The 13,460-nt window shown below is 37.5% G+C and overlaps 1 protein-coding gene across 1 annotated transcript; it reads left to right on the top strand.

The window, feature by feature from the left end:
• Positions 1-908: 908 nt before the first annotated feature.
• pmp22b (peripheral myelin protein 22b) lies at positions 909-13,192 on the top strand. The gene is made up of 5 exons (XM_067429698.1): positions 909-1,071; positions 1,945-2,039; positions 2,246-2,339; positions 9,993-10,133; positions 11,588-13,192. Exons 2-5 carry the CDS (start codon positions 1,962-1,964, stop codon positions 11,746-11,748), a joined length of 474 nt encoding a protein of 157 aa, XP_067285799.1. The 5' UTR covers positions 909-1,071; positions 1,945-1,961; the 3' UTR covers positions 11,749-13,192.
• Positions 13,193-13,460: the final 268 nt, after the last annotated feature.

The following is a 13,460-nucleotide window of genomic DNA, read 5'->3' as shown; positions in this document are numbered from 1 at the left end:
AAATAAATAAAATAAAATAAATAAAGTTTAAATAATTCTCAGTTGTCCATTGTTATTCCCTGATAATGAACACTATGCACTCTCATATCAGGTAGAACACAACACTCTTTCGGTCTCTCTCCCCTCCCTCTTTTTATTGACTTCCTATTTGATGACTGATGAGAGGGAGAGAGGAAGGGAGGGGAATCTCTTGTAGAGGAATTCTGCACATTCCTTGAGGCCTCCCAAAAAGGCCAGCTAATAGCCATACTCATTTTCATACAGACGGTATCAGGGAGAACCGAGAGTAACCATTTAACAAGTTTGTATTGCTCATTCCCATAACAACCGAAGAAAAAAGAACATCCTGCACCTTCCAAATGAGCCAAGAAAAAAGCCCCCCAAACAAGTTTTGGTAGTTTCTTTGAATAGCCACTTCTGAAAATATATACAGTACAAACAGCAGATTACTGTCCCTTTATTACCACCTGCTCTATTGCCTTGGAAACAATCTAAAGTACAAAGTCAAACTGCAGTAATATTTTATGATCAGTTTAAACATGACTGTACGGATAAAGACATTATTCCAGTTTAAAGTGATAGTTATGCTAAAAGGTTAGAATGTTCTGTCTTTATGCAATCATTTGAAACGCATAGAAAAGATATCTTAAAAAGAATGTATTTTTTTAAATAGACCTAGTTTCCCACCACTGCTCTCCCAGAAGAGCATCTCACAAAACTATCAGCACAACTGTATTTTTTTTTTTCATTCCACGTTGGTATCCATGAGAACCAAACACACGCTCGTTGAGTGTGTATGACTAAGAGCCCGGTGGTTTTCCTTCGCTCTTACGCAGTGTGTGCTGTGGATGTGTTTGAGCTGTTATGGGGCGCGCCCTGACGTAGCCATGCATAAAAAAGGGCGTTGTACTTCCATAATGAGACTCTTTAAAGCTGCTGCTCCATTCGGAATAGTAAGCTAGTCGCAGGGATCTGGACTTTGGAAATACGCAGTACTTTTGAAACGAGTGGCGGGGCTGCTTTTCGGCGTTTTCATCAATTTTTTGTGGACTTACTTTCGCTTTGCTCGCAGTAAGTTGGATTTATATTGCAAAACAAAAGTACGTTGCCTGTTTATGAATATTAAAAACACCGGAGCTGATCACAAGACAGTAGCCTAATTCTAAAAAAAACAAACAAAAAAAACTTTGCTGATCTGGCTGTTCATACGCTGGTATCTAACTTTGTAGAGGGGACACACGTGTCTGTGATTGCTTTATTACTTAGAGTCGCTCTTTTGCACTTGTCAGATTCGTTGTAACTGTAATTTTCGGGCTACAAACGGAATTTTTGTTCATTGATAGGCTGTAGAAAATGTGGTTACACTTAATTTTAAGGTGACGTCGTTAAATTGTACTTATACCGAGTAATATGAATTAAGTAGGCTACAGAGTAACGGTTAGGGTTAGGGGTTGGTTTAGGGTTAGTTACTTGTAATTATGCATCATTTGAAGTACTGTTCTTACTTTAATACATGTAGTCCAGTAACGTGTAACTACGTCACCTTAAAATAAAGTGTTACCCAAAGTTTTAATAAATCAGAAACGTTTTTGACGCATTGGTTAAATATTATTTGTTAATAAAAACGAATATTATATATATATATATATATATATATATATATATATATATATATATATATATATATATATATATATATATATATATATATATATATATATACATACATACATACATACATACATACACACACACACACACACACACACACACACACACACACACACACACACACACACACACAAACACACACACACACACACACATTTATTCATAATAATAACCTAAATCCAATAGCAAAAAAAAAAAAAAATGTTAAAGGGATGTATTATAACTCTGGTCATTGCTGTACTTTATTAATAAAATGATTTGATGTTTGTACAGAACCCTAAGGAAACATCATGTTGCTCCTCTTACTGGGAATCGTCGTCTTGCATGTGGCAGCACTGGTTCTGCTCTTCGTGTCCACTATAGTCAGTGTAAGTAACTATTATGCAGTCAGTCTGTCTGTCTGTCTGTCTGTCTATCTGTCTATCTATCTATCTATCTATCTATCTATCTATCTATCTATCTATCTGGATTAGTTACTAAAGTCGAACTGCCAATCACAGGCTAAAAGCAGCTGTAAAGAGAACATCATAGATGCTTAATCCCTGCTAATAAGTATTCTTGCATTCTCTAACAGGCATGGGTTGTTAACCCCAACAGCAGTGCAGACCTCTGGACAAACTGCACATCAATCAACGGCGGCAACAAATGTGACCCTGCTGACACTGGAGGTAGGATCCTGCTAAATTGTTATATTTAAGAACGAATGTATGCTGAAACCAAACATATAAAGGTGCAATAATATGAATTTCAAGCTAGGGAAAGGTCTGCTTCTCTGTAAAGGGTTAAAGAGACACCCTCCGTATGTTACACATAGCAGGTTATTGAAAGAGGGCTTGATCCTGTCAAAGCCCCTTTGCCTGTTTACCACACTTTGTGGTGGGTGTGCCCACTCGGTCTCACACCGCTGTACTGCCATCTAGGGGTGAGAATGCACTCCTGCAGTTTCATCCCACAACAGACCCTTCTTAAACATCAGTTCATGCAGACTGTATAAATAGTCTGGTTGGCGGTGCTGCGCTCGGGCCCCTTGTTTGGGAGTGGAGAGTGCTGGGTTGCAAAGAGGTTTGCGTACTTTTGGGGTGGGGCAGAGGTAGAGCATTTGAAGCAGCATAGATTTAGACTGATCCGTGTGTCATGCGTAGCATCAAATTGCCATAGGCCAAACATCATGCGATTTGAGTCACACCCACGAATCAAAAGGCCAGTGATGGGGTTGTTAACAATAAAAGAATGAAGGCTGTTTGAAAGAGAGAGAAAGTTTTCACCAAATTAAAGTTAAAATACAAACTAAAGTGGTCAATTATGAGTTCATCTTGTAATGAAACATGTATAGAAAATATAATACTTTGTAAATAATAATTAAAAAATGCTGATTTTTCAGTACTGTACTTTCTCAGTCAGTTCAGTTACACTATTGGCTGTTCTTGGAGGGAGAGATGATGTCATAGCTCTAGAGCGGGAAACGCCTCTCTGTGCACTTTGGTAATGAGGCGGGACCAGAATGCTTTGCTGTGTTATTTCATAGCTCCCAGTCAGTTGGCGTAGCACCTATAATGTGCTGTTTTGTTTAGGGCGTGGTGCGGGGGTGGCACACACTGAAGGGCTTTTCTGTCCTGCTCTCATGCATGCGCTCGCTCACGTGCCGTTGCTACGGTGGTGAAAAAAATGCAGTTTTTCTTTAAAAGTTTGCACTTTGCCGTTACTTCTCAAGGCGGGTTTTGACAGTCATCTAGGCTGTAAAGAGGGTCTTAGGTTTTTGTTTGGTGAATGACTAGCAATGTCTTTTAATTAGATGACTTAACTTCCACAACTGCAGTAAAATGTGAACCTTCACATACAGTACTGCATGGAATTGATCATCAGTAACATTAAAGACTTTAACATTGTTACAAAAGGTATAACAGCATTTCTTCTTTTGATATTTTTTTACTCATCAAAGAATCCTGAAGTATCAGTTTCAAAAAAAAATAAAGCAGCTAACCGTTTTCAACATAAATGTTTATTGATCAGCAAATCATATTTTTTATCTTTCATATGTTTTTGATCAAATAAATGCTTTCTTGTGTGTCATGAGACAATCAGTAGTGTATGTCACTGTAATATTTATATTAATAAAGGTTTTAGGTACACATTTTTTAAAAATCCAGAAAAATAGGGCACAATGTTCTGTTTTAATCTGACGGAATTTTCTGTATTAATTTTTACAGGTGTTGTACCTGTATTTTGAATTTTGAACATCATTGCATTGCGTTTTAGGATTTATGGAAATGTCCATAAAATATAATATCCTTGACTGCCAGTAAATGATCTGTCTTTTTCATGGATTCTTTATTTTTTTTATAGTTTTTTTCCAGGATTTATTCCTCTAAAACGTTTAAAATAAAAATGGTAAAAAACATCTTTAATATTAAAAGTTGCATTAGAAAAAAATTACCTAACATAACAGCACGGTCCATGATTTCTAATGCGTGCATTTTTCATACCTCCATTTCTTTGAATAAATGCTCGCATTCAAATACAATAGGCATTCTGTATACTGTATAAGATGTTGGTGGTGGATCAAAATGAAAAATGTTCCTCTTATTATTTACATTGGATAAAACACAAAACATAGTGCTTCAGTACTAAACGTATAATGCAAAATGATCCCTCCAAGGTCAGGGTTAAATCAAGGGGGTTAAATTGAAACCTGGGTTCAAAACAAGCAGTCAAACCAAGTGGGAAACCATCCTGAGATTACCTGAATGGTGTATTTTACACCGGGAGTGATGCGGAACAGCTGGCATGGTGAAGCCACTCAACACTGGCAGCTAAAGCATGCGTGAAATCCTATTCATCATCCTGATATAGAGAGCAGTTTCATGGCCCAAACCGGGGTTATGGCAGTCTAGTATTAGCGCACATACTCGCAACCCTGTGTTATGTTTCCCCGGAGCGTATTTATCATCTGTTAAGCCTTATTCTTCACACCCAGGACCATACGTACCCATCTAAATGCAAACACAAGGCCTCCGTAGGGCTGGACAATAATTCAATATCAATATATATCGCGATATAATTTTTTTCAATAACGGTGATATGATTTTTAAACACATTTCCGATATTTCGATATGACTGACGTTCAGGGCGCATGCCATCAGAAAGAGCAGAACACGATTGGCTTCTTGCGTGATGACGTAGGCCTACAGCACGGACACGCAGCCAGTGCTCAGCAGTAGTAGGCTGATAGATCCAACGCGGCACGTTTTAGCTACAAAGAGAGTTTCCCTGACCGCAACACAAATGTGACTGAACGAGCTTCCACAAGTAAGGAGAAATAAATAGTTGATAAGAGAAGAAAGACTAACTTTCTTTAGTGGCGTGGAAGTGGTTCGTCTATCTAAAGCACTATTCGCACGGGATTAGAGTATTATCTAGGGACCTCTGTGATTTAGAAATGACTCCTCCACATCTGAGTTTTGCGTGGCGCATTCGCACGGGATAAGCAAAGCCTGTGATTTTACTCAAATTTACTGACTTCTCCCGGATATGATGTTCGTTATAGATAGCTGTATGAAATCATAAACAGGCATCGATATCGTTTTGATTATTTTACAGTAGCCTAATAAATAAATATAATTTCGTTCAGTTAGCGAACAGACGCCATGAACTGAGCTCAGACCAGCGGCAGGAATCAGATTTCATTTATCACGAGTAGGAAGCTGACAATATAGCCTACGGCGGAAGATTCAGTTTCAAAACTAAATGTAAAAGCGCCTATTTCACAAGATTGTCATTGTACTATACTGTTCTGTTCTGTTTTTCATTCAGAACAGTATTGATGTTAATATTAAACACACCATTCAATCAGATTACCCTCAAATTGACACTCATTCTAAAGTGAAAGTATAATCCGTGTGGGCGCGGCTGCACGGGAATTAACGGTGCGCATTATAAATGCAGACTTTATTCTTCGTGAAAGATAAAGATAGAAATGCTCACAGGGAGAAAAAAAGCTTGCAAAAAGTATATACAATCCTCCTAATCCTGACCAAATTACAGAGATGTCGATTCGCACAGGACTAATGTTATCACAGGACCTCGGTGTTCGGCGAAATATGGTAGGTAGGCTAATTTGCGGGGGAATTTTTACTTTACAAATTACAGACATGGCCGATTCGCACGGGATTAAGATCACAGACATTCTCTGCAATTATTACAAATCACCAGAGGTCCCCAGATAATACGAATCCCGTGCGAATGGGGCTGATATTAAACTTGTGCCGGAGAGGTGCCGACTAGGGGTCGACATAGATGCATCAATCTAATGTCTAACAATACGATGCCAAGCGTTACAAATAATCCATGTAGACTATTTATGTAAGAGGCAAGTGGCACATTTGTTTTAATACTTTCCACATTTGCACACAATGTCATGTATTAACACCAATGCGTTCATTCTCGTTTAAATTACCTTTCAAAGCTTGTGAAAGACGGTCAGACATGGCTTCACGAAAATGTATCATTTGCTCGTGTTTAAAGCCTTGCAAAAAGCAGCGTGCACTCATCTCAAACAGAGCACAAATAGGCCACTGAATTGAGTCTTATTTTATTTATTTTTTTGTGCATCAGTAGATAAAGGTCTATAGTTTTGCATAAAAGGAGAATATAGCGCTATGAATCGTTCTTCACTGAAATTTAAAACTTAAAAGAAAATGCTCAATAAACTGCGTCTGCGAAGTGAGAGTCTTGTTTATTTGACGGTGATATCGCATCTCTTGTTTGTATAAAGGCTAAATACAAATAAAAGGTGAACATTAATTTATTTGTATCGTTTTTATTTCTAAAATATTATATAGTTTTATAGGAGGAGGTTTCATAGACTTGGCAAATTAATTTGTCAGAAGTTTGTAGGTACAGAAATCCTTTGTGGCAGTTCTTGGTAGTTTTTCTAAAGCTTTTATATAGTTCATATCGATATCGAAATTATATCGTATCGACCAAAATTAAGAAATATATCGTGATATAAATTTTGGCCATATCGTCCAGCCCTAGGCCTCCGCTTTCCAAAACCATTCTGCCTGCTGACAGAAATACATAGGGTGTTGTCAAGCTCAAAATACATACAACCGCACCTTTTTCAGGAAACTCCAAATGTTTACTTCATGTGGAGATAGATAAACTGAGGACAAACTTAGTTACAGTGAGTAAACTGACGGTACGAGGGGATGTGCTTCTATTTTTACTCCATTGTTGAGAGATAATTGAGAGATTTATTGTATCATTTTTAATGTGGGGTGCGGTAGCCTCCATACGCAAACATACAGCAGAACCTTGTATTATTTATGGATGCATACTAGAATAGTCTCCCCGTATGACCTCTGATGAGATGTTCTAAGCAGAACAAATGCCATTTCCACAATTGTTTCCATTCTGAGATATCACAAGCTCAAAACATTTTCTTGTCCTTTTAGGGTTATCCATGTCTGCCTGAGCTTTACGATTTAGCTGTTAATGAGATCATTGCAATATGAATGCTCCAAAATTCTAGCAGCTGCATTCATATTGCCAATTTCCCACAAAAGTGCAAATGTTGATCTTGTTTATGATATTGAGAATGTCCAGTATTTGATCAAGTTTTCTCTGCATTCTTTTCCTGGGTGCAATCAATGTGATATTGTGGTAAGTTTTGAGTCTGAGGGTCTTATGTTGCATTAGGATCTGGCTGTTCTAGAGGCTGTAGTATTTGTTTGAATCTGAAGTAGACCGCTCTGCTTTAGGGGCTTGACAGTTCTAGTGGCTATAAGGGGAGAGGCAGACACAGCCGAACATGAGAGGAGAGCGAGAGCGAGAGAGAGAGGTGGAAACATGATGCTACAGGAATGACCCCTGGATAAGAAATAGACATGCTGGACAACCCATGCATTCCACTTATTACTGCTTGGGCACGGAAAAGGGTGAGACTTAGATAGAAAGAGATCAGCTATGCTTCTTAATCAGGGAAATCAGGTCTCATATGTTTAAAATAACTGCTTAAATATAGTCACACAAAAAACAAAGTCATATATCATTCCAAACCTTGACTTTCTTCGGTGGAACACAAAAGATATTTTTTTTAAATGCTTCAGTTTTTTTTAATCTGTATACTGTTGTTCCAAAAGTTGTTTATCGCAGAAATACCATGGAATAGCCATGTTTGATTCCTCAAAACGACAGCTAAAGAGATTTTTAATAATACAAAGAACTGTACTGCTTTCTTCAAAATATCTTCTTGTTTAGCAGAAGACAGACAGTCACGCAGGTTTGAGTATATAATGGCAGATTTTGCATTGTAGGTGAACTCTCCCTTTACTGGACTGAGGATAACAATGCTAAAACAGAAACATTTGTACATAATGGGACATTCCAAAGCCAGAAAACTAAAACCATTAAACTAAAACATCTGCCACAGCATTCTTCATCAATCTCAAACTCACACAAACCAGTCCCTCAGCACGCTATTCAATGAAGAACAATGTCCAAAGCTTTTGTTTTGCAAATTAATCTACATAACCGTTTAAAAGTTTTGGGCCAGTAAGATTTTATGTTTAGTTTTTTAAAAATAAGAAAGAAATACTTTCATTCAGCAAGGACAAATTATAGCTGCAGTCTGTAACTTTTTTGGGGTTAAAATTGATTTAAAAAAAAAATGATTAAAAAATGTTAAAATAATATTTTGAGCAAGTACATAACCAGCCAGTGTCCCATCTCCTTACATAAGCCCGATTCACAATGGTAAGCTTGTAATAATGTTATAATTTGAGTGGTACTGGTAGCTTTCAGCAGAAATTATGTCACATCTGTATACAAAAAGGAGTCCAGCTAGTGGGCTATATCCCATGTGAGGATGGGATATAGGATGCCATGTGATTGGACCTTTCTTTGAATCCAGAAAGGTCCAAATGACAATCATCAGTGACAACTGGAGATTCACACGTAGTCAAAAGAAAAAAGTTGGACTGTAGAAGTCGAAATAGTGCTAATACACACTAAACACAGGCACGCAATGCTCCTGTTGTTAACATTAACAAATGATATGAAGTATAACAATTTAAGTATAATAATGATTTGCACTGTTTGATCTAAAATGTGCTAAGCAATTGTTAGATTTAATCACCGTTGGTAGCGCAATTTACTCGATTGGTCAGAACGAAAACGTTACTTGTTCAGATGATATTTTCTGGTGAAAATTCTTATTTTGGTTTTACTTCCAAGTTGTAGAATATTTGATTCCAAAGTGCAGTGAATGAATGACAGCCACACATAAAAAATAAAAATCATAAAACGATAATTCCGCCAAATAACTGCAATCGACAAAAAGGAAAAACGTATGTACTGCAGCTTTAAATTGATCAAGATTTACAAAATGTATTATTTCCTCTTTGTTGCCATCTCTGTTGAATTTGTCCATTATGTAGAAAGATCTGAAGAAAAAAAAAATCCCACATACATTTACCCTCCACTCAATGAAACGAGAACAGAAGCGATTGCATTAGACAGAAGAGATGGATCAAAACAACAGGTGTCAACAGGTCTCTCGTCCACTTGTGATCCGATGGACCAAAACGCATCTTCATAGGTGTAAACAGGGCCTAAAAGAAAAAATATCTTCTCTAAAATCCTTTGATATGTAGTGTATGTGCAGAACAAGTGATACGTTTCCTGCAATTCAGAAAATACTAATGCTAAACATTTAACTTTCTGCTGTCCACAAATGTGTGGAATGGCTCTAATGCAGGATAAAAGTGACACACAGGAGGCTTTTAAAGTCATCAAATGTAGGTTATAAAGAGTTAATGGAGCTTCTTGTAAGCTGCTGCGTTTTGGCCTTGCATGGGACATCAAGAGAGAATCAATATCAGGTGCTGGTAACCTACTAAGAGCTTTTAGGAACATAACCCCATTATGTTAGTGCACAATGCATTGGTTCCTGGATTCTCCAATGCACTTTATACCCATGAAACAACCATCAAAACTTAAATGTCATATTGGCAACAACAAGAATTCATTATGAACTGGTATTTGGTGTGTTTTTTTTGCAGACTCATCCCTGTCATTATCAATAATACATGCGTCTTGTTGCACGCCACTGTAAAAGTGCACCTAGAGTTACATCTGCTGTGATCGATCGAGAATAGCAGATGAGAAAAGAAATAACGACTTGGTTAATGCCCGTTCGTGTACATTTTAAATGACCGTCTCCTTCTCAAGGGCAGAAGTTTTTATTTCTACAAAGCTCAATCTGCCTTAAGTGCTTTGAGGAGTAAATGCACTAATGTTTTGAAATGCTTTCTGTCTTTCAGTTTGGATCCAGGCAGTCCAAGCCCTCATGATCCTGTCAATCATCTTCAGCTTCCTGTCTCTCTTCCTGTTCTTCTGCCAGCTCTTTACGCTTCAGAAGGGCGGACGCTTTTTCCTCACCGGAGCGTTCCAGATCCTTGCTAGTGAGTACCGTGACTTCATGTGAACATGGCGCAATGGATCAGCTTGGTTGTTTGCAGATTCTTATGCACATGCTGACACACTCATGCAGTGTTAATAGACCCAAAGCTCACTCGGTAGACACGAAGGAGAATTTATATTTGCATATGCGTTTGAGGTATAGTTGGCTCAGGTGATCTGAGATTAATTAGCCTTTATTAATAAAAGATTATCTATGGGACATCGACTGATCTCCTCTGTTCCTATGGAGGTGTATCTGCTTTCATTCGGCTAGATGAAAAGACCTTTGGCCTCAGTCTTGTTAGTCTAATGAGTCCTGTCAACTCTCATTAAGCCACAGACAGCACAGGAAACCCTTTAATGCGCTCAGCCGCGGTTACAGGCAAACTTCCTGCAGATCATTTGATTTATTTCTTGAGATTAAATAATGCCACACACAGAGTTATAAATAGGCAGCAAAACATTTATGGTAAACAATATGTGTAACAGATGAGATACGGAAATACGCATTTTACAATCATAAACTGCAGCTAAAGCGATAGCTCTCGTTAGAAATGTTTAATTAAATTCTCTGGTTTTTGAGGTGTAATGAAGATAGAATGTTATTAGAAATCATCACTGGTCCTGGATAATGAACAATTCTGTGGGCGAGATGAATGCTTTATCTTTCAGTACATACTGAGGGCTTTTAGAGTTCATATCTGTGACTGATCCGAGAGGATGGACACTAATTGAAAGTTAAATGTCAGATGTGAGCCGAGGGTGTAAACAGCACAAAGCCAGACAGTTACAGGTGCCCACTGAGTTGGCACAGGATACACAGCCGCTGCCACAGGATGAAATGTCAAGACTGGCACTCTGAAGGTGGTCCGCGGTCCGCCTGACATAAGAGGACGTGCTGAAAGTGCATTGTCATATTTCCTCCCTCTCATGTAGACTTGACTGTCAAGACTAGGCCAAAAACTGCATTCGTTAGTGACTGTTACTTAGTCAATATTACGCGAGTTTCTTTGTTGGCACAAGTATACAAAGACAGCATTCTCAATTACAACAGGGTTTTAGAAATACAGCTGAAAAATTAATTCACAATATGCACGATCATCTTATGCCTAATATGCTGAAAACATCCTTGGATATTACTGTTAGTCTTTTAACATTTCTATAGTAACAAGTTGTCAAATAGTAAATGTTATGCTACTTGCATCTCACTTTTTGACCAGTTAAATTGAAGCGTCGTGCTGTAATTCATGCTTTTATTTTATTTGTATGTATTAATACATTTATTTATGAAAGATGCATTAAATTGATAAAATGTGACAGTAAAAGTAAATGTTTTTTTATTTTTATTTTTTACTTTCTATTCATCAAAGAATCCGGAAAAACATGGTTTCTAAGCATCAGTCATTTTTGTTTCATTTCTAGAAAGCTTATTTTTCTTGTCTCCCTCCTTCCCCAGGTCTTTTCGTTATGAGCGGAGCTATCATCTATACGGTAATGAACCACATGTGGGTCGCTGAGACAGAGTCCTATGGCTTCTCATACATCTTGGCCTGGGTAGCCTTCCCTCTGGCATTCATAAGCGGGTTAATCTACGTCATCTTGAGAAAACGAGAGTGAGGTGGCACCACCCTCTTGTGGCCGCCACCTGGAAATACAGCTTTGAAGCCAAAGTACCACACTGCATCTACAGAGAAGTGAAATCACGCAGTATCTTTACCCTGGGGGGAGGGGGTCAGTCAAAATCAGTCTCTGCCCCCCCGAAAAGACATATTCAATACTGTCATCATTTGAAGATGTATATAGTATCTATGGTTTAAAACCTATTTATAACACTTTTTACATATATGTACATAGTATTTTATGTTTGCTCTGTTGACAAAGAACCTCCGAAGAGCTTTTCTTTTAGCTAATTAAGTGCCTAGAGTGTGTGTTTGTCGCAGAACCGTGTATCATTAGCCATAATGTGTGTTTGTGTCATGTTTTTTCTTTCCTTATACGGCCAAAAAATACTTATAAAAAGGTTTTTGATGTATATTAACCAAAGTGCATGTATTAAATTATAGGGACAGTGAAAAGAAGCGTTTTCAATGAGGCTGCATTGAGAATTCATAGATGAAGTAACTTAAAATGCCATGGATCGACAGTGAAAGCTTTTTTATATATATTTTTTCTTTGATTTCCAACAAAAAAATGGTGCTATGTATTTACCATTCCTTTAACTAATAGCCATTTAGCCATTATTTAGAAGGACATAACATGACTGAAAGTCAAAATCAGAATGCCATTGAATATATTGTGCTTGTGCCTATAACACAATGCTGTACATACAGTACTCACCGAAAAGGTTCATTTTATAATAAAACAAACAAAATGTGTTCTGAATAACACTGGGTTATTAGTTAAGTTTTGGGAGACTGTGATGGAGGAATTGTAGTAAAACTGATTATTTTAGTTGGATTTAGTTACTTTTAAGAGCAGTATTAGCAGCAGGATTTGAGAAAGGCAGTGCTTCGTTTAAATAGTTTAATAAATGTTGCTTATATGTTGCATTCAAATCTGAATCCAGTTCAGATATATAATGTTTGAAGGGTTTGATCACGTTATCTGTTATCACAATCGGGGCATGCGTGATTAAACGCCTTTCATATTCAAACCAGATGAGCATAAAATAAAGGAACATGAAGTAATGGTAGTTTTTTCCAAGCATCAGAATGACAGCTCACAGTCCTCTTGTATATTACGTAATCGATTCAGAACATTTAAAAGCATCGAAGTGGTAAAAACGTGTTATGAACTGACCACTGATAACACTCTGGTGGACACATCGTAACACCTGCATGCATTGGAAACACTTTCAATACTTGAAATATAACATGCTGCAAATGTCTACCATCTGGAGATGCTTTGTTTCTACTCACAGTAATTCTCAACGTACTGTATTAGCATGTGGTTGTATTAAAAGACTCATTACTTACAATTAAAGGCCCTATTCTGAGGACCATGTATTAGATTGCTTCTTCTGCAACACCAAAAACAATAAATGATGTTTTGTTATGATGAACGGAACATGTTGCCTGTTTCATGGCTGTGGTGAATAGTGTTTATCTGATGGATGTCTGATCTGTGACTGAACAAACAAGCTTTATGCTGCAGCAGAATCATTTATTTTAGCAGCAATACAACTGTTTCTTGTGTGTAAAAGGATTTCTGTATGTAGTGATTGATAATCTCCTAAAAAATATCAATATGTAATCAATATGTGGTCTGTTCTGACATGGGACCAGCACTAGAACGTTGCATGTGCTCATTTCCCAACATTAACACATTTT

This window comes from Pseudorasbora parva, chromosome 21, assembly GCF_024679245.1.
Source record: "Pseudorasbora parva isolate DD20220531a chromosome 21, ASM2467924v1, whole genome shotgun sequence".
In the NCBI taxonomy this organism is placed as follows: domain Eukaryota; kingdom Metazoa; phylum Chordata; class Actinopteri; order Cypriniformes; family Gobionidae; genus Pseudorasbora; species Pseudorasbora parva.
This window is presented reverse-complemented; position numbering and strand designations above follow the sequence as displayed.

Coding starts and splice junctions, on each gene's coding strand:
- pmp22b (XM_067429698.1), top strand. CDS start 1,962: ATGTTGCTCCTCTTACTGGGAATCGTCGTCTTGCATGTGGCAGCACTG. Junction 2,340..9,992: donor TGACCCTGCTGACACTGGAG/GTAGGATCCTGC, acceptor TCTGTCTTTCAG/TTTGGATCCAGGCAGTCCAA. Junction 10,134..11,587: donor AGCGTTCCAGATCCTTGCTA/GTGAGTACCGTG, acceptor CTCCTTCCCCAG/GTCTTTTCGTTATGAGCGGA.